The sequence below is a fragment of the Triturus cristatus genome, chromosome 3_2 (genome assembly GCF_964204655.1).
Source record: "Triturus cristatus chromosome 3_2, aTriCri1.1, whole genome shotgun sequence".
NCBI lineage: Eukaryota > Metazoa > Chordata > Amphibia > Caudata > Salamandridae > Triturus > Triturus cristatus.
In genome coordinates this window covers 261,462,827-261,484,114 of record NC_140584.1, presented here as the reverse complement: position 1 = coordinate 261,484,114, position 21,288 = coordinate 261,462,827, and the positions used below count along the sequence as shown (strand labels likewise).

Sequence of the window (21,288 nt, the reverse complement as noted above, 5' to 3'; positions counted from 1 at the left end):
CTGACAGCTATGGAAACAGAGGTCGGTCCATTGCAGGTGTTCAATAAACATTTAGCCACAGTCATTTCAGAGTGTCTTCAGCATATTTTAATAGCGGCAAAATATCAAAACAAATACATGTAATTAGTATCAGTTTCTTAGTTGATGAGGGTCTGCATAGTTTGAAGGAAACAACTCATCGCACCCTCCACTTTGCCCACATCTAATCCACAGTCTATTGTACCACATGTGTTGTGTACCTCATAGTATATAATTGGTGTAATCATAATGCATGTGATATTTAACATCACTTCTAATAGAACAATTGCCCTTCTATTACATGTTACCAGGATGATAACAATTGGCCTTTCTCACACCATATATTAAAGACACAAATGTTATCATTGTAAATCAAATTTGTACGATAATGGGAACCGATAACTTGGCTTGATGGGGTGGAGCGGTGCCAGGGGCATATAAATCTAATTGGTTCCTAAATCACAGAAGCCAATACGGGTGTTCATAAATGAATCACTTTAAAAGGACATAACATCTTAAAACATTAAATTAATTTATGCTTCCGAAGCAGCAGCTTGATGGGAAGACAGATGCCAGGAGTTGCGGGTACCAGACTCTCCTTGCCCAATCTGGTTCCACTAGGGTGGCTTAGGCCTAGCCATTCCTAATCCTATTCGTAATTTAGGATAAGCATACAGGAGTCACAAGCTTCACTTTATATGAAAGGCACCTCAGAGAGAGGGCTGCTTTGGAAACTCTAACACACAAAAGTGTTGGCATTGCACATTCTCTGCTGTGGTGAAAAGATCGAGACTGGGATCTCCCCATTGCTGGAAGATTCCCTAAACCACCTCTGGGTGCAACTTCCACTTGTGATTCTCGAAGCATCTGAGTTCATCTGCTCTGTCATTTAAGATTGCAACAGGTGGTTTACCACCAGAGAAAGTCAATTCCAGTGGCACAGAACCTCCTGACTAAGGGTGCAAGACCCCCACCCTGCCTTGCTTGTTGCACTACTACATGGTAATCGTGTTGTCCATAAACACCTGGACAAGCTTTGGTGGAGGGCAAAAAAGCTTTCAATGCCAAGGGAATCATCCTATGTTCCAGAAAATTGATGTGGAGCTGAGTCTCTGCTGGAGACCAGAAGCCTTTGATCTACACCTCTCCCAGATAGCCGCTCCAGCCCAGAAGTCACCACGGTTACCTCTGGGAGGGGAAGGAAGAGGGGACCTATTGTTGACCCCAATCTCAGTACAGTAGCCAACATTGCAGATCTTTTGCAGCCTTTCTCGAAATCTGGACCAGGTCTGAGAGACTCCATGACGCTGTGTACACAGGGACTTTAGATCCCATTGCAGAGACCACGTATGCCATCGAATATACTTCACTAGCAAGATGCATAAGGCAATCAGACCCAGCAGAGTCATTATCAATGAAATCCAGGACTGAGGGTGAAACATCTGCATCATAACCCAAATGCCCTCGACACTACACTCCGGAGGGTAGGGGCGGCACTGCAGTGCCCAGAATGGCTCCGATGAAAGATAGCATCTGAAAAGGAGTCCGGTGTGACTTTGGCATGTTGACAGTGAACGCCAGGGAATTCAGGAGGTCCGCGGTAGTCTGGAGGCGGTAGACTAATGCCTGGTGTGAGCACATCTTTCAGCAGCCAGTATTCGAGGTAGGGGAAGACTGGGTTCCTCCTGAGCTCCTCGGATGTGCTGCAACCACCACCATCACCTTGGTGAACATCTAATGGCATGAGTGAGACAAAAGGGGAGCACAGAGAACGGGAAATGGTCCTGGCCCACTTCAGGCAACGCTGATTGGTGTGGAGGGCGGGGATGTCTAAATAGTAGTCCTGCAGGTCCAATGCAACCATCTAGTCTCCAGGGTCCAATGCAGACAGGACCTGCGCAAGCATTAACATCTTGAATTTCTCCTTCATCAGCAAGGCACCGAGGGGCAGATCTAGGATAGGGGTAGGCTTCCATCCTTCTTGGGCACCAGACAGTTAGGGGAATAACAACCACAACCTACTTCTGGTGAGGACATCCACTTGATGGCTAAAAGAGCACGTGCTTCCTAATATATCAAGGAGAGATGGTCCTCTGTCAATCTAAAGACTGTGGCATGGCTGGCAGGATTTCTGTGAACGGGAGAGCATTACCCCACTGAACAATTTGAAGAACCCACTTGTCCATAGTTACGTCTTGACATTGAGGCTGGTGGTGCCTGATCTTGCAATCAACAGGTTGCCTGTGTTGCTGTGAGAAAACATTAAAGAGGTTTGGGGTCTGCTGCGAGGTTGGCGGACTGAGCAAATCTCTGGCCTGGTTTCCCACAGGAATTGTGGCCAGAAAGACTGAGGAGCATGCTGGCCGTGGGGCCTGGACTGAAAAGGACTCAGCTGGTAGCTCTTACCTTAGCTACAGAAGGAACAAAAGGAAGAGTGCGGCTGGCGTGGAACAATGGTGAATCCCAATGAACTGGCTGTGACCCTACTTCATCTTGAAGCGGTCAAGTGCAAATCAGCCTGGTCAACAAACAGGGGAGTGCCATCGATGTCGTCCAGGAATGCCTGGACGACATCTGAGAAGCCATTCAATCTCAGCCAGGCGTGGTGACAGAGCACCGCCAATAAAGCAAATACTCTGTCCAGTGAGTCTGCTGTGTCCAGTTTGTATGGTATTGTGAACTTTGCTGCATCCCTACCATTGGCAATAGCCTGGGCCAGGATGCTTCTGGCCTCCTCCGAGACCATGGGCTGCACTTCTGCAACCAAATCCAACACCATGTGGCTGCATCATCCCAAGATGCACACTGTGGTCACGGATTGCAGTGCAAGGCTGGCAGAAGAGAAAATCCTCTTCCAGCAGGCATCAAGCCACTTAGATTCCCTATTGGGTGGGGTGGAAGGGAAAGCACCAGGATTCACCTTGGCGGTGGATGCCTTTTGGTGCTGTGTGAGGAAAGCTGGGTCCCCAGGTGTGGGCTGGTGGCAACATGCAGTCATCCTGTGCGCAGTACTGCCGGTGCAGGGCTTGCCCCAGGTAGGACATCAGAGAGGGATTTATTGAAGGGCAAGGGGACGTCTGTGTGGGACAACTTCGCTTGAAGACCCTTCATCAAGACATTGGTCTTGACCTCCAAGAGTAGCGTGAAGTTGAGGACCTCAGCCACGTTCCGCACCACCATGGCAAATAAGTTATCTTCCTCTTTAGCCACTCTAGGAGGAGAGAAGAGTCCTGTATACTATAAGGTGTCCAGACCACTGGCATCAGCCAGGTCCTCCTATCAGTTATCTTCGGCCAAGGGCTCTTCAAGGGGTTTGGGGTAACCATATGGATCCTCAGATCCATCCCAGTCATAATTCTCATAAGTTCTATCGAAGAAAAGAGGCAATGTCTCTGATCCAGATGGTCTGGTTCAGATGGCATCATTGTCGGCACTAATCCGGCTCCATATCGGAGTCAGGAATGATGATGGGATAAGCGGTGCCAGGAATGCCGCCACTTAACAGGACCTCAGTGGCGATCATGAATTTGCGACCTGAGTTGGGCCAGAACCAAGGTCAAATCCAGAGGGTCATATTGGCACGGAAGGCGTATCGGCCTGCTGACATCCAGTTGGGGCACTGCCCAAACCCGTGGGGTCCAAAGATGCTCCCTGAGTGGTCCAGTCGCCCCATACATGAGGTGCATGGCCTCATAAGACTGAGTTGGGTGGGAGTTGCACCAGCTCCAGGAAATTCAGGTAAGTGCATAGTGGACCCAGACTCAGGCTCCACGGGTGGAGTGCAGGAGCAGGCCTAGACTTACCGCGCCTCATCCTTTGATATGGACTGGCGTACTGAAGTTAAAGACTGCTTCTGCCTCTTGGCATTTTTGTGCTTATGGGACTTCTGCGACAATGGCTTAGACCGTGACAATGATCGACTGGAACTACTCCAAGAGCTGGCCCGAGACCTTCCACGTGACCGGAACCTTAAACTGTGCAGTCATCCGATGCCAAGAGCTTCATCGCCCGCTCCTGAATCTCTTCAGGATTCATAGTGCTGCAGTCAGGACAGGCCCTGGAGGTATTGTCCAGCTCCAAGTACGACAAGCAAATCAGGTGTGCATCTGTCAAAGACATTTTACTGTGGCGGACTCCAGAGAGTTACAAAAAAAAAAAAAAAAAAACTTTTTTTTTTTAAAGGGGACATCAATAATCACACTGGGAGCAAAAAAAAGTTGTAAAAACACTGGGGTAACACTTCCGGCCCTGCACTGTTGGTGCTAAAAGATAAGAACTTAAATCAGCACGCCGGGGTTGTGCCTATATAAGCACCATACAAGTCATACCCGGCACGAACCGACGACTTTAGCGCAGAGCCGTTCTACGCCACATAGCGGTATGCAGGGATACAGCTCAAGATTTTCTATATCCAGTCTGATGATTCCCAAATTTTCTTAGGTAAGGAAAAGGCAGCTAAAAGTCTCAATCAGATGTATGCGTGCATGGATGTCGGCTATGCTTGTCACTTCAAGAGCAATTTTAAGTTAGAAGTATTAATCAGAATTATAACTCTCTAGGGGGCTAGACAAAGCTAAAGGCACTCATAAGAATAGGGAAAAGTCAACATTTTAAGAAAATGTAAAATTAAAGTTCAAATGTCAAAACATGTAGATTTCTACCTAGTGATATGCAGACACTGAATACTGTATTGCAGACCCATAAAACTATTAATAGGTCACATTAAATGACATGTGACGTAAGTTCCTGTTACCAGAAATCTACAGTGAGACGGCAGGGGGAATGGAAATTACAGCACTGAACAATGGACCCAAGGGAGGCAACAGTTTGATACAAATGCCTTTGATACAAAGGCCCTTGATACAAAGTTGTGAGAAAAATAAATGGCTGTAAAGAAAAGTAACTGTTGTGTTGCCATACACCCTGGAAAACACCAGACACGCACAGATTTGAAAAAAACTACAAGAATCAAGTTCACGGAGCCTGACAAGTGAGCAACCGTGCCTCTATTTATTACCACAAATGCTAACTATTTACTAAGAATTAGGAACCCAGCACACGTTTTTGAGGTCGGTTTATATTCTGAGTGTCTAATACAACAAGAAGGCTTTAAAGCGACGAGTCCCCTAATCATCATTAGCATCTTGTTTGGTACAGTTCCTTAGGTATTGCTTAACATGCTTCAACATGCTCTAAACATGAACTTTTTACCTTAACGTTGGAGCCATTTCCTAAGACATAATTGATAACCAGAAACCTACTACGATATGCAAAATATGAAACTTTACAAATCATGCTGCAGTTACTTACACTGCCAGTTTTTGGTGGTTTAATTGATGGGCAATTGGTCACTTCAACAACAATACTTAACATATGCACAGAAAAACAAACCAAAGAATATTGAACGTCAAAAAAACAAACAGTTTACCAGAGGGAAGTCTTGATGTTCTCAGAGGGGGCATTCCACTATCTAATTTAGCAGTCTGGTATTCAGATGTTGATACCGTATTCGTCTCCGTGACTGTGCCTGTTGGGGCCGTGACACTGTAGGAAGATCCTGGGTAACACTGCTGGTACTGGCCTTGACCGAGGATTGTATATGTCGGATATTCCTTGTAAAAAGAACACTGAATTTAGCTGCTGCATTGCAAAACACATCAGTGTATTATCTACATGCTGAACTATGCCCTCTCCCGCTGTAGCATGCACAAACTTCACGATGCCCCCACCACTTCTGTTGTAAGCAGATCTCGTGGTCTACAACTGAAAGATTAAAATACTTTTTTTCAGATAGCCATCCTTGCTTCGCACAAACTTATTCCATGGTTGCTTACCAGTTTGTTATGTCTCAGTAACACTGGCTTTAAGTGATGCAACAGAATACAAGCCAGAGGGAAATCCTGAAGGCCCAATATGTACCAGAAGGCTATCCGCAGAAATAAAAGCAGTGGCATGGGGGGGGGGGGGTATAAATGTGTACCATCAAGCAAGGAAGGTCACCCAAAGAACCTTACAATCACACAAAGCCTGATTTACTATATACTGAAGTTTCATTCGTGCAAATCCCGGCTCTGGAATAACAGATCCAAAACAAGCATTTGCAATCCAATAGGTCTCGAATTTGCGAGAGTTTAAGCTATTGGCATTGTAAATGACAATGCCTTTTATTTTTCTGTTTTGATAATTAACACATAAATAAAAGGCAATGTCATTTACAATGCAATAGCTCAAAGTCTTGTATATGCGAGACCTATTTCACTACAAAAAAGCGGCCACCATAGTCCCCGGCTGCTAGCAAAGTTAAAGTACGCACTGCGCGCTGAATGTTGCAGAAAAGCATGTCGTGCCTGGAGTAGGAGAAGCCCATTTAAGAAAATAGTGCTTACAGAGTAAATAAGACATACTGTTTAACAGAAGTAAAATGGCCAGTCCTCATGGGAGGTTACAAATGCAGACAAGGAGGTACTAAGGAGGGACTAATAAGCCTATTAACGAATCAGCATCCAGCATTTACAAAGGCCAATGACACAAGCCAATGAAAAATATGGGTGGAGCTTCAAGTCTATACTCTAATACAGCATGCCTCGCAGAGCAGCTCATGAGCTGCCCAGGATCGACCTAAAAACAGCAAAGAATACCAAGTCAACAACAATCTGATAGCTTGAAGCAAATAGCTTTGGCAACATACAACTTCAGTTTTATGGTAAGGATATTACTGTATATACAAAAATGTTTGGAGGTGCTGATCTTCCGTATACCTTCGAGAACATATTTTGAATCAGCCAGATGTGATCAGTGCTATGGAGCAACAGACTACAATTTCATTTGGAAGTGTTTGTGATTACTAAGTAAACTAGTTAGATATGGTTGTATTTTAAGTGTGTGAGGTTCTTGGGCCAAGCAGTCAATACTCAATCAAGGAGGTGCTGGCGAGATGAAAGGAAGATGGCGGTAGGCTGTTGCCGTTCGGCACTAGAACTCGAGGATAGGAGAGTAGAATGAAGGTGAACGGATGCTTAGACAATTTAAACTGAGGCCCAATTTTGGAGAAAAAAACAATGCGCTGTTGAGTGGTAGGGGATAATTTTTTATGAAGTTTTGATTAATGACTAAAAGTTTGCATTTTAGACTCACTAGGTTATGTTTTGCCTCTATTCTGTTTTCAGGCATGATGTTTACCAATTATTCCGCTCCAAGAGCAGTGGTTCAAGGCTTAGCTGAACTGGTCCAACAAGCTGGGACAGCAAACATGGTGACAACACAGCTGCAGGGCAATGGCATAAGACAAGCTGAGGCACAGCGCGGCATGACTCATCCCAAGAAACAATAACCCAGTGAGAGCCCAGCACAAGAGTAATTTGAGGAAGCAAGGGAAACACTGCAGTGCAGCACTGCCGATCACCACGGAGGCATGCAAAATCACCTAGACTTACAGTAGGTGTGCAGGATAAATTTGATTAAGATTGCTGAAGTGATATAGTTGGGGGAAACTGGTGATCTCATGGTTAATCAGACTCAACAGTGTGAAAATGAACTTTATGCCTAGGTTGTCGTATGCCCTCCAGGCTCTTCCCACTGGCTCTCTTTTTTTGATCCGTACACACATCCATGCAGAACTCCTGGATTTTATGGGGAGGTAAGTCTCCATGTGTGGCGCGAGCAATGCTGGGCAGACCAGTTTCGGAGGGTGACCTGGGCTTCCCGGATGTCTTCACCTGTCTTGGTGGTGCAACCCCACCCCTCACTGCATTGGAACCACAACCCTGACCGGAAACCCGGAGTTCAGGTGGTGCAGGCTTTTTCTTCGTCCCCATTGTCCGGGTTGCTGTGACCATGTAGCTTTCCGGGGCAAATGTTCCCCCATTGTTACTTGTTACCTTAAACATCTTTGCTCCTAGCTTACTAGAGAGAGGTATGCCAATGTAGGGCATTCCCAACCTACCACTTTCAGCTCAACCCTTTGATGCACAATCCTGATTTTCCCTCGGGTGGGGCCCATCTGGCCTCATTTCATTGGGCTCAAGGGCATTCCTGTACTTTTGGGTGACTTCTACGATAATGGTGATTTAAGGCCAAGGGGTTACTTGGACACCAAATTAGACTTAACTCATCGGCTTTATACTGACTCAAGCACTCCATTAGGTGGGTAGGCCCCTTACACATCTGGCCCTCAAGTGCGACGAGCATCTCACTGAGTCACTATCTCACTAATGTACGTCATAAAGGCACATCTTGGCTTCAAAGTTTCACCTTTCTCGCAAGCATCATGCCTATGAACAGCAATGGGAGAGGGAGTTTGCTAAGGAGATATCTGAGGACACTAGGGGGGCCATTTGGCCAAGACCGACTAAATCTTCAATTTGTGTCCACTATAAAGAGAACGCCAACGCGATATTGATTCACTGGTATCTTACTCCCGTTAGACTGGATAAGATGTTTGGGAGTTCGGATCTGTGCTGGAAGGGTGCGGAGCGAGGGGTACTTTTCTACACACATAGTTGTCATGTGTGTAGAAAAGTACCCTTGATCTGGACATTGTGTTGAGATTCGAGGTACAGAGCATTACATGACCAACGTTCAACTCCCACTGGAACCACTGACACTTCTCTTAGGTGATCCAGGGGACAATAGAATTGTTCCCACATCGACTCCTGTGGGAAGCCTGCTCTCACACCTCCTCCTGGCAGTATATGGTGGGGAAAGTTGTGGTCTATTTACGCAATGGAGAAATTGAGTGCTATTATCCAGGACCAGGTGGCCAAATTCGATGCTATATGGCGACTCTTTAATACCCATATCAAGCGCCAGCAGCAGGAGGGTTTCATATGACAATGTCCACGGTAACACTCGCCTCTGATATCAACATTACATCTCTTCTGACCCTGAGGAGGGATCTTTTGCACTATAATTTCTGTGTCTGTGTGAAGGTGTAGTGCGGGGGGGGAGGGCTTGTGCTGTATTGATTATTCCACAACATGTCCAGGTATGGATGTTCTGCTATTCAATCCACTTTTCTTCTCTTTTTATTTTTTTGGAGTAAGCAACATTATTCCTGGCAGATTTGTACGATGTGTCTTGTTTACTTGTTTTCTTTGGCAAATGCAAAATAAAATAGTTCATCTGCTGAACTTCTTATTTTGGCGAACCACTGAATTACTGTTGGGGATCCATCAGCGAGGACTATTAGTAGGACTCTGACGATACGACAAGTCCTATTTTAGGATACTCCAGGGCTGTAGAACACAGAGTCCCATGATTAAGCGCACCTGCAACCCCCAATGAAAAGCATTAAAACTGATGTTACAGGCTGTACTACATTCCACTGCACCACTTTAAAAATCAAATTTGGGCAAAAATGTAAAACCCATCAATAAGAAAGGAGAGCGAACTAATGAGGTTGGGGGAGTTTCTCAACAGACAGAGCAGCGTTTCTTTGGGGCTCCCAAAGGAGATTAAGGGAAAACTAAAAGGAAAACAAGGATACAACCACTGGGTATGGCTTCCACAAGTTGAATTACTGAATTTCTTTCTTCATCAGAACCAAGTGCTAAAGAAGAGAAATAAACTTCTGAATCATTTCAGATGACTGACATGACTGAAAAGGCTGATAATTGTTTAGCTACTTAAAGGTGCACAGCAACAGTATGATTTTCTAACTCGAGCAATAGATGAGAGCACGTGCCTCGGCCTAGATAAGAATGCTACATCCCTTAGGAAGAACAATATGGAGATAAAGAACAGGTTACATACCTTTGGGTAACACCTCATCTGGTAGAGACGCTTTAGCCACCAATTCCTTACCACAACACAATGTCCAGGCGTAGGACTGGATCTGGAAATATTGAGCAGAACCTCCACGCGCCAGTAAGTGCGCCGTTCAGCTCCGCGTCGGCATATGAAGTTATGTGAGCGGTGCCTATAGAGGCAGCATGCTGACATCCGTTTCTTTTCATGACCTTTCCACGCAAGAAATGCAGAGCTACGAAGCACGATTTACCAGTGTGCAGACAAAGAACTTCATTAGGGTTACCCAATAAGGAGAAATCCATTCACAGAGTGGGGATGATGGAAGAATCGGTAATGAATCTGCAGCTAGATGGAGTCTATACCAGATAAATTAGTATCGAGGGTGAGTAACTTGTTCATCTGATACAAAGATTTTGCCACAGATTCCGTACCTTAGAATAGATACCCAAGCAACACCTCCCCAGAGGTGGGTCTGCAAACAGATTATATAAAAAAGTTCTGAAGGAGCAAACAAGCAAAGTTACCATCATGACGGACCTAACTGTCCAAGACAATAGTTCATAGTAAAAGTGTGTAGAGATGTGTACATGTTGCGGCGAGACAAATGTCCAGGACAGGGACTTCGCGAACTAACATAGTTGACGCAGCCTTGGCTCTAGTGTAATGAGTGCGCAAGCCCTCAGAGGTTGCTTTTGGGCCAATGCTTAGATTTTAATGCAGAGCGCAATCCATCGTGAGGTGGTCCACTTCTTCACAACCTTTCCTTTCTATTCGCATAGGTGTACCCAACGAAGAGTTGATCATTCCACAGAGCTCTCTGGTACAATCAATGTAGAATGACAAGGCCCTTTTGGGGGTCCAGGCGGTAGAGTCCCTCCTTTTCTTTGGAAGGATAAGGCAGAGCAAAGAAGTTAGGCAAGGTGATGGACTGGCTGCCCTTCATGAAAAGGTGTCACCATGTTCGGAAGAAGGAGGCATAAGTTCTCAACACCAGTTATTGTGGGAATATTCTTGTGCAATGATGGTGCACAGAAAGTACTTGCAGTTCACTAACCCTCCTGGTCGATGTAACTTCCATCAGAAAAGCTGTTTTGATGGTAAAAAACGAAGAGAACAATTGTGTAAGGGCACATACATCAGGAAAGTGAGGACCAGGTTCAGGTCCCATTTGTGCATGATGAAGGGTCTTTGAGGAAACAAATGTTTGAGTCCATTAGAAAAAGATTCACAACAGGAGACTTAAACAGGGAGGGATAATCTGGCAACCACAATAAAGTAGATACAGCTGAAAGATATCCTTTAACAGTGCCAAGAGCAAAGCCTTGCCAGGCCAATGAGAGAACGAACAAACAAACAAAACCTGGGACAATGGTGACGAAAGGGGGCCAGAATCTTTGGAAACACAGCAAGACAAAATTTCTCCCAACGGCAGGAGTACACAGTCTTGGTTAAAGAACGCCTGCCTGCCAGAATTAAATCACAGGCATCAGGAGGAAGCTAAAAAACTGTCTATGGTCATGCTCAATATCCGACAGTGTCATCGATCTGGGTACAGGACCCTGCCCTGCTGCTGCAACAGTAGAGCCTCCAGAAGAGGCAGCCTGATAAGAGGATTAATGTTCATGCTCAGGTTTTGGGACACCAACTCTCCATGTCCAATTGGGAGCAATAACAATGACTTATGCCCGGTCCTGCCTGATCATCTTGTGAACTCTGGGCAGGAGTGATTTGGTGGAAAGGCTTTCAGGAGGCCTGAGCGACACTCGAGACAAAACATCGCTCTGAGCAAGAGACTCATTGGAAACTCCAGCACACAGAAGTGCTAACATTGAGCTTTCTAAACAGTGGCGAACAGATGTAACCAAATTTCTACCCAATTTATGAACAGACTTTGTATCACCTCCGGATGAAGATGCCATTCATGATCCCATGGGCATCGACGGCTGATTTCGTCTGCTCTGGCATTCTGGCTAGATGTTGAACCACCAGGGAAATGCCCTGATGTTGATGCCATATTCAGAGACGCAGGACCTCGCGACACAAGGTCCACAACGCCATCCTGTCCGGTTTGTTACAATACCACGATGCCCCTGATGCCGTGCCAATTCGAACTTCAGGTCCCACTTCAGAGCCTTCATATGCTAATAGGTTTACATCACCAGCAGGATGCAGGAGGCAATACGGCCCAACAGCTTCAGAGTCAGTGCCACCAGAATCCAGGATAGAGGCTGAAACATCGAAATCATAGCCAGAATATTCTGGACTCGCCGTTCCGGAGGACAGGTCTGAAACAGTACTGTTTCCAGAACAGCTCTGATGAAAAGCAATGTCAGAGGTGTGACATCGCTAACGTTATAGTTCTCCTCAGTGAATGTAAAGGTAAATCCAGTATTTGTAAAGCGTGAACAGCTACCCAAAGGCATCCCGGCGCTGGGGGTCATCGGGAAGATTAAGCAAGCTATTGCCCAGAGTCACATGGGGCTGGGCTGACCTGCCGCCGGGGATCGAACCATGAGCCCCAGATTCCAACGTCAGGGTCCAAGGCTTTCTTCAGGGCAAACCACAAGTGTCAATTCTCCCCCTAGAAAAGTAAACACAAATTTAATCAAATCATTAAAATCAATTCACCCAGAAATTATGCTGTATGGATATACTTATCCTCAGTTTGGCGTTAAATCAATCGTATGTCCGACCAAATTATGGAGGACCACACGCTCCCACGAGTGCAGGCAAAGGGGCAGTCCTGTAGTCACACAGTTATCAAGGATCCTGGCCCCGAGGTATTACCTACTGCGTCCTGCGACTCCCGGCGTGATTTCTGGATGAATTGATTTTAATGATTAGATTACATTTGTGTTTACTTTTCCAGGGAGGAAATTAACACTTGTGGTTTTCCCTGAAGAAAGCCATGGGCCCTTAGGGCCGCTTCTTGGCTGAAACACGTTGGGAAGTACTTTCGGGTCATAGGACCATCGTATCCTGGGAACACCCTTTTGTTATTAATAGCTACCACTACTCCATATTAAAGGGATACTGGGAGTTGTTGGTGGTTTTTTAATCTTAACCCCCCTGGCCTTTTCTCTTAAGTGCTCCCTGAAACACGGTTGACCCCACCCTGGCCTTTAGGAGCCAGGGTGAACCTGATGATGAAGCATGACACTACTAGAGTGTGTGAGGGTTAATATAAAAAGAGGCACTGCTCCCAATAGCGGTAGTAGCAGTTAATGGAGTTCACCTCCTGACAGAAAAATGTGCCTACACCTTTCTTATTAGTCTCCACTGGGCTGGATACTTTTTGATTACTGTATATTGTTTGGGAGGACGTATCTTTCCCTGGAGGTTCTACACAAGTAATCACCCTTGTTGTGTGGAAAATACCTCTCTACCCTTTTCGGTCTTCGTGCCTTCTTTGCATACACTGTTCTGCATCCACCACCATCACCTTGGTGGGCAAAGGGGAGCACAATGAATGCGTAATGCTTGTGGCTCACTGTGAACCACAGGTAACGCCTGAGGGATGGCAGGATGGGGATATGGAAATATTAAAGTGCTACCATCCAGTCTCCAAGGTCGAGGGCAAACAGAACATTCAGGAGGAAGTTGAGAGGTCGCAGGTCTAGAATAGGGTGGAGGCTTCCATCCTTTTTGGGCAGCAGAACACAGCAGAAATAGCAACCACAACTTACTTCTGATGCTGGCACTCTCTCAATGGCTCCTTTGGGCAAAAGAGCATGCACTTCCTGAAGAAGCAGGGAAGAGGTGATCCTCTGTCAGCAATCGAAAAATGTTGGCATGGGCGGCAGGGCTTCCAAAAAGGGATTGGCGTAACACCCCTGAACAATCTAAAGTACCAACTTGTCACATGGTGAGGAATTGTCAGTGGGCAGGTGATTGCAGATCTTGCTGTGATGGTATGAGGGCAAGCTAAAGTCATACGGAGGCGGTCGGAGGGACTGCAGACTGGGTCGACCTCTGCCTGTTATCCCACAAGGCTTGCTTGAACTGTGTCCATGGCCACAAAATGACTGAAGAGCCTGTTGACCTTGATGGCTGACAGGACTGGACCCCTAGTGTAACCACAGAAGGGGCAAAAGGCAGAATGGGGTTGGCGGCAGTAGCAGCCAGCATGAATCTGAGGTGGCGGGGGGATGTAAAAAAGAAAGAAAAAAAAAATAACGTACCTTCTCGCCGCTCTCCCATGAGCAGCCAGGCTCCCTCCCATGAGCCAATCGCAATACTCTAATACAGTCTTGTGATTGGTCTGAATTCCATGGATCTGCGCTCAGCCAGGGAATGGTGGCCTGGGCATGTTCTCCACGCAGGTTGTAATGCACCCTGCATGGAGAACATGTGAAGTGCGCATGACTGTTTGACCGGCCCGAGAGGGCTGGCCAAACAGTCACTGGGCACTTGGAGTGGGCAAACCACTCCTCCCCTGCTCTGAGAGCAGAGCAGAGCAGCCCAGCCCACCCTGCAAAGCAGCGCAGCAGGAACAAATACAATGATAATAACCTTGAGTTATCATTTGTTTTGTTCTTTCTTTCACTGCTTTGCAGCAGCAGGTCGGCGCTTCTCTGCCTTAGCGGAGGAGCCGCCACTGGTTGGCGGAGGGCCTAAGAGACGCCCAATGACATGACAGTAGCCCAGCTGTCCTTAAAGTGCTCCAGCGCTGAATCTGCCTCATCGCCAAAAAGGCGGGTGCCAACAAAGGGCAAGTCTATTAGTGATGTGACGCCTGGACATGCCCCGGAATGCATGCTATGGATCATCCTTCAATACTTTAAATGTGAAAGATCAGGAGGACTTGATTATTTTGAAACAATCCTACTAGTGAAGATTTAATGACACTGGGCATTGAGTTTATGCGTACATACAGAATGCGGAGTAATGATTATTGATTTTTCTGGCGGGTGATGCGGACCCCAAAATCAAAGGCCTCAAACTGGTTTGAGATGGTTCTTCTCTGTGCATCACAACTCTGTGGAACAGCCCATCTTTGTCTCTGGTGTGGCACTTCTTTGCGGGTAAGGGGAACCTCTAACTGAAGCACCCTCAAAAGTAGCATATCCAAATGTTAAGCTCAGTAGCAGGCTGTCAAAAGCCCTTTTGGGAGTAACACTTAGAAGACAAAAGGGATTAAGGTAATACCTGAAAAGAAACCGCTAACCCTCCCACTGCCCACTATAAGCCCTGATGGCATGCACAAATATAAATGCTGTGCAGGTCCACAACCAAATGGTCCCTGCCGCATTTTTCAACAGCTGTCTTCATCGTCCCACACTTCAGTGTCTGGGGCTGTACCTTCAGATCCAGGAATGCCAGCAATACACTTCCTTGGCAGGGCAGGCTAAGCCACCCACCATGTTGTGCTATGTTGGATTCTGGTAAATTCAAAATATACCCCCCCTATTTAACATAGAACTCTGATAAAAGCACTACACACAAAAAACACCCACAGTGACTATGGCAGCACAGGCTCTGGGGCTTGGTGAACGTGAGCTTGTTTTTCCATTTAGCGGAGAACTCCAGAAAGCACAATTGTCGCTGACATGCCTTAGGTGGAATGTGTATTCACTTATTCTTGAAGCAGGCACTTAACTTTATAGTGGCAGAAAATGATGCTGGTTGGTAGCCACTGAGTAATGGCCTTATTAGACATAAGGCAGCCGCTGCCATGACACCCAAAAGGGACATAAAATGTCAGAGGTCCTAAAGGCGACAAGGTCAGAAGAACCAAATGAGACAATGGATGTTTTTTTTGTCCTTTTTTCAGGCCATTTAAAATCTGATGCAGTAGCGTACAACTAATGCATATAAATATGCTGATGTCGCTGGGCTTGGAATGAAAAAAAATGAAGATTTACATGCTCGTTCTGATGGAAATCCAAGGGTATCACGGGAATATAACTAGGGTTGCTATGCAAAGTGGCTTTCTAAAATGAATGTATGGTTTCTTTATTGTGATGTCTTGAAATTCCTCCACTATCCTTGCTCAGGTGAGAGTCCGGAGTAGTGCATTCTTTCACAAGAGTTATTTGACATCTGTCCAATGGATATGCTCAACGGGTAGCAGCATTGGCTGACAGAGCACTTTAACTTTCATGACACTGGAGGGTGACTAACAGGTGAAATTCCTAAAGAAGAGTTTTATGAACTTTACGATGAACCCCTGGGAAAACAAGGGTCTGTCTGAAGCTTGATAATGTAGCCAGATTAACCATAACCAAGGAGTACTTGGGACCTTTGTGGTCTATATCTAGCAGGTACATCAGCACTTGGTAAGGTTGCATCAAAATGGGATTCATAGTTTTATTTTTGCAACACAGAAATATTTCCACTTAAGAGTTGTATGTGTCTGTCATGGCCAGTTCACATACTTGTGCTATTATTGCCTTGCAATCAGCAGAAATACCAGATGGCCAAATCTTAACTGGCTAGAACAAGCTGTCAGGTTTAGCAACTTCAAGTTGTGGTGGAGGATGTTGCATCTGGAGAGAAGCTTGGATCGATCTTTTATTGAATCGAGGGTATAAGGACAGTCACACCAAGACAGTGTACCAAATTGTTGCTGTGTCCACAATGAGGCAAATCGATATCAATAAGCAGGAGTCTTGTCTTCGTTAGCTCTCCTGGAATGTGGGAGAAGTCAGAAAGGCAAGGGAAATATGTTGAATTATATAGATTGCAAAAACATTGTCCCTGGATCCTGGTTTCGGTGCTTATTTGCATAGCACAGGAATTTCTTATTCTGCAAAGTGGTATACAGATACAGTGCTGGATGGCCTAATTTCCTGAAAACGTACTGCAACTAATTCTGATGCAGCTCCCACTCGTAGAATCTGAAAGGGAGCACCTGAGTGTGTCTACTTGGTTGATCTGGACCCCTGCAGATGTTGCATACAAAGGTTTTCCTTTCATGTGATGGTCTAGAAGTCCCATACCAGCAATGACACAGCAACACCTTGTGCCCCCTTGTTTGTCAATGTATATATCAGGGTTGTGTTGGCTGTTTAAAGTTGGATAGCATGGCCAGCAAGTTGTGGCAGGAGCCCCCTGAGGCATAGCCTGATGGCCTGCAACACCACAATGTTTACGTGGAGTAACTTTTCTATGTATGTCCAGAATTCGAATGTGAACAGCTCCAGCTTGAAAAGCTAATCACCTACCATAGAAGCATCTGTAGGCATGTCAAACCTTCCCTTGTAGTTTGGAATGAGAGTCCTGTGCTTAGGATGTCTAGAAACAGTCCCCACAGAAGAGTTTATCTGAGCTATCTTGATATTGTCACGGTCGTCCCAGGGCCATACTGACTGCTGTGACTGCAAGCTGATCTGTTAACTTGGTTTCCTTCATAGATGGCACAAGGGAATTTCCCTATTCAAAATGGCACTAGGCCCACTAACAACTTTTAAGCCTTAAATGAGACAGCTTAATAGCAAAAGAGGTTGTAGCCAAAGTTCAAGGCTTTAACTCATTCTTTTGCAGAGCAGAATATCAAGGATTGTTCCCAAAAGCTGGGTTTGAGTAGGACGGACAAATAGAAGATTTTTGGACATTTAGTGCCAGACCCAAGTAATAAAAGAGGCTGATGCAAGCCACCGTAGAAGCATAGACCTCTTCATCCAAAAGCCTGTTTACCTGTACTTGGAAGATTGCTTGGTGAACATGGTTACACGGTCTCTATAGAAAAGGAGACCACAGGGGCCACGTACTTGTGAATTCTTAAAGGGGAAGAGGACAGAAGAGCTTAGGGCAAAAGGGAGAATTTTGAACTGGTAGTGCTGCTCCATCAAATACTAAGTACTGCCTGTGGTTCAGGTGTCTAGGAACAATAAAGTGTGCTTCATGTAAATCCAGAAAGGTAAAAAACTACACTTCCTGTAGCAATAAGAGGGCCTCTTGTAAGGTGGCCATCTGCATTTTTTTAGAAATCAGATGAGTCTTGGAGGTCTGGAATAGGTCTCCATTAACAAACTTTCTCCCTCACTAGGAAGAAACTGGAGTAGAATTCCAGACTTCATTCATTGTGACGGTCGTACATTTTCAACCCCTATGTCAAGAAGAATTATTTCCTGCTAAAGTTTTCATAGATGCAGTTGGTGTTCCGTCCAAGGTGGGTCCTTGCACAGTCTTTCAAGGACTGTACTACCTGAAGTAATCAGCGGTTGATGGTAATCTTGACCCATCTGAAGGTGAAGCAGGGGATTCTCCCCTCTACAACCTACGTGGGAGTTAGTAGTGAAGGCAGCATGGAAAAACCAGGCTCACTTTGTATTGTTGCTGAAGTGTGACAGCGATACTATGCTTTTCCTTCCACTCTTGTAGCTCTGGAGGCCTCAGCCTCTACCTTTATTCATAACCCGTTCATCTAGTGGGGTAGCACCTTGTCTTCTGTAATGGTTGAAGAATCACCTGTACGCTTGTGAGCATCCAGAACAACAAAGGGCCTTGGAAGGCATACATCTGCAATGTATGGCTCATAGCAAGCATTTTTATCGATATTTGTCTTAATGTTCTGCACCCAGTCCTCCAGTCATATTTGCCAATCAAAATGTCCCCATTACAGAGCATGTGATGCATCTTTAATTGCAATTAAGGGTGAAACACGGTGGATTTGAGCCTACCTTGCCTCATGAACACGGATGCCTGCCAGCTGCTGAAAACAAGCACTGGAGACGTCCATTGCTGAGTAGCTAATGTCAAGGTACTGGCCCCTTCCTTGTCTAGAACCTTAGCCTTTTCTGTTCTGTCCTCGGGGATCTAGTCTACTAGAGGTGAGATGCCATGCTACACACGGGGGTCATATCGTCCAAGAATAGCCAATGAATTTGCGGTCTTCAAGGTTTCCATCATGAAACATACATTATCAATAACTCCATTTAAATATGGAGGAGTGAAACTACGTGTTGCTGGATATTTGGTGCATCAGATCTGTTGCCGCGATGACCCAGTACAGTTTAGGGTAGTTGGTTAGACATGTTGTGAGGAGTCAGGCGCTCTGTACATTTTTTCAAGGCATGTAACCATTGATTGTACCATGGCATGTTTAGTTAAGAGCATTAACCCCTCTTTCCACTCGTGATCCAAGATAGGGATGGACTTTACAGTCTTTCTGTGCTGCTCTTTGAAAGCATAAAAAATGCACTACTACACCACTCAATGGTAATACCGGCAGCTGAAATCTGCTGAGATGGCCCCTGCAGAGCACACTGATTTCGCAGATGCCAAACTAGCCATTGAAAAGTCTTCATCCTTTGCTTTAAGGAAGACTACCAGGATCTGTATCATAGGAGGTACTAAAAAAGACAGAGGCACAGAAGGGCATTCACAATATCCCCTGAAGCCCCCTGATGGAGCTTATTCTTCACTGTGTACTAAATGATATTTATTGGCCTTCTAGAGACCTCCCATAGTCACCTAATACTCTAGTATGTAGCAAACACCTAGTAGAGCTAGAAGTAATTGCTGAAGTTTGTTACTGGTCATATACTTCCACCTTTAGCTCAGAGTAGAAGATGTGTGTTGGCAAATGACGGAAGACATTCAGTGGACAAAGCAAATAAGTGGAGGAACATCCAAATATGGTTAAAAAAAATGTTGCTGGTAGTGTTGCCTGTACTATGTGCAATGGTAATGTAATTGACAACAGGTTGTTGCCAACATGATTGTCTTTGACAAGGACTGTTGTTGCTTCGGTCGCTGTTCAACCGAAAGCAGACAGTGCTGTTAAAGGAGCCTTCTTACTTGACAGGATAGCAATCAGCAGTTTGAATGCGGTATTAGCAGGTAATTGACTGTGGAACATCGGTATGGTCCTCACTGAAGTTCAGCGGATCTGGGTTTCTGTGTCATTTTGTGCAGAGGTTGGTCCGCAGCTTTTTGGCCATTTCTATTGAAGGTTATATTTTGTCACTCGTAGCAGCAGAATCAAGGCACTTTGGTCTTTAACTTTAGCTGCAAGAGCTCAAAAGGTTTCTTTTTTGCACCACTTACATGGACGTGCTTGGAGAAGCACTTCAAAAAGGATGCCTCTGGTGTGGGTATGTTTCTTTGCAGAGGGGGAAATAATCTTTCTTTTTTTTAGAGATAAGGTGAGTCTCCTTTACATGTCCTTTAAGCTTTTTGAACAGAAAGTCATGCAGATGTCATAATGAAAAGCTTGGAGAGAAGGATAAAGACAATACATGTACTGATTGTGGGTATAAGGTTTATGCAGATTATATGCACAGTCAGAACACAATTTTGAGAAAGATCTTTTCATTTTATCTGCCAGGATGGCAGTTGAAGGTGCCCCTACTGTGCCAAAGTATAGTACAATAAAATAACCCAGAAACAACCCATAGTTAGTTGGAGCTGAAGCTAGAGCCAGCTGAAGTCCAGGGGAGAACAGGTAGAAGTCCAAATGCAGTAAAAATAAGATTTCAGATAGCAAGGAGAAGAGCTTTTATCTGAGACTTTTCACACATGACTTGCAGTGGAATGCTGAGCAACGGTGAAGTGGAGAGCTCAACACTTCCAACTCATTGACTGATAGTTGGGTTGTTTCAAATGAGATGGATGTGCTTCAAAAACACTGTGGAGTTTATGACCATTTTAACTCTGTCGGCTGCTTTTCTACAAGGGCCAGGGATTCCTAGCCTGGTGACAGGGAATCGTTCAAGCAAGTTAATATGTGAAAGAGCTAATGCTGGAAAATTCCTGCAAATGTTCAACTCAAACTGAAAACAGATTCTTCATAGATGAACTGCATGCAATCTGTCTAGATGATGTACAGAAACAGCCATTCTAAAAAAAGCCAGCAATGCAGTTCGTATTCTAAATAAAGAGGTTTTCCTGCCACCTCATTCCAATAGACCTGTCAGACAATATTAACACAGTAAATCATTCTACATTGCTTAACTTCCTTAAGAATAGAGCTGAGAGAAGAAGTCCTCACGCAGAAATGTGTCTTACCTCAAGAATCAATGTAGGCATGTCAAACTTACCAACCCTCTCCAACCCATCAGTGATCAGACGAGATGTTGCACAAGGGGCTGTTCTAGCCGAGTCTTTACAAACTTTGGAAGGAACATCTTTTCTCCTTCCTTTGGTTCGCTGCCATTGCCTAACATTATTACTCTGATGACCTCCAGCTTCACTTGAATTATTCCTCCCCCAAATAAATAGAAAAAACTGCCGGGGTGGAGGCTGAAACTCCTTTGTGGATGATGAGACACCATCGCAAAGTGAACCCACTCAAAAGTGTTTCTCCTCAGCACCCCATAAGCGCTACTACCCAGTCTAAACGTGATCAACTCATGCATTAGGTTTATAATGAATTGCCACCAGTCTATCGCATGTGTCAAATCAGCATGCTTCTCCCTAGATTAAACTAGTAACTTCAAGCAAACATTAACTCACTGGCTTTCGGAGCACAATACCAGCTCATCGTTCTGAGACAAATTCTTCATCTAAAAATGTTTTTAATCAAATGATTCAAGCTTTCATGCTATTGAGCTGGACTATGTAAATTAACTCCTTGCG

At 45.2% G+C, this 21,288-nt stretch overlaps 1 protein-coding gene across 10 annotated transcripts in view; it reads right to left on the bottom strand.

The window, feature by feature from the left end:
* Window positions 1-21,288, bottom strand: part of EYA3 (EYA transcriptional coactivator and phosphatase 3) — a 970,709-nt gene that overhangs the window by 437,379 nt on the left and 512,042 nt on the right. For all 10 annotated transcript variants that reach the window (XM_085647584.1, XM_085647578.1, XM_085647577.1 and 7 more), the window contains one exon: window positions 5,447-5,630. In XM_085647584.1, coding sequence (XP_085503710.1) covers window positions 5,447-5,630 — 184 coding nt within the window. The remainder of the gene's footprint in view (window positions 1-5,446; window positions 5,631-21,288) is intronic.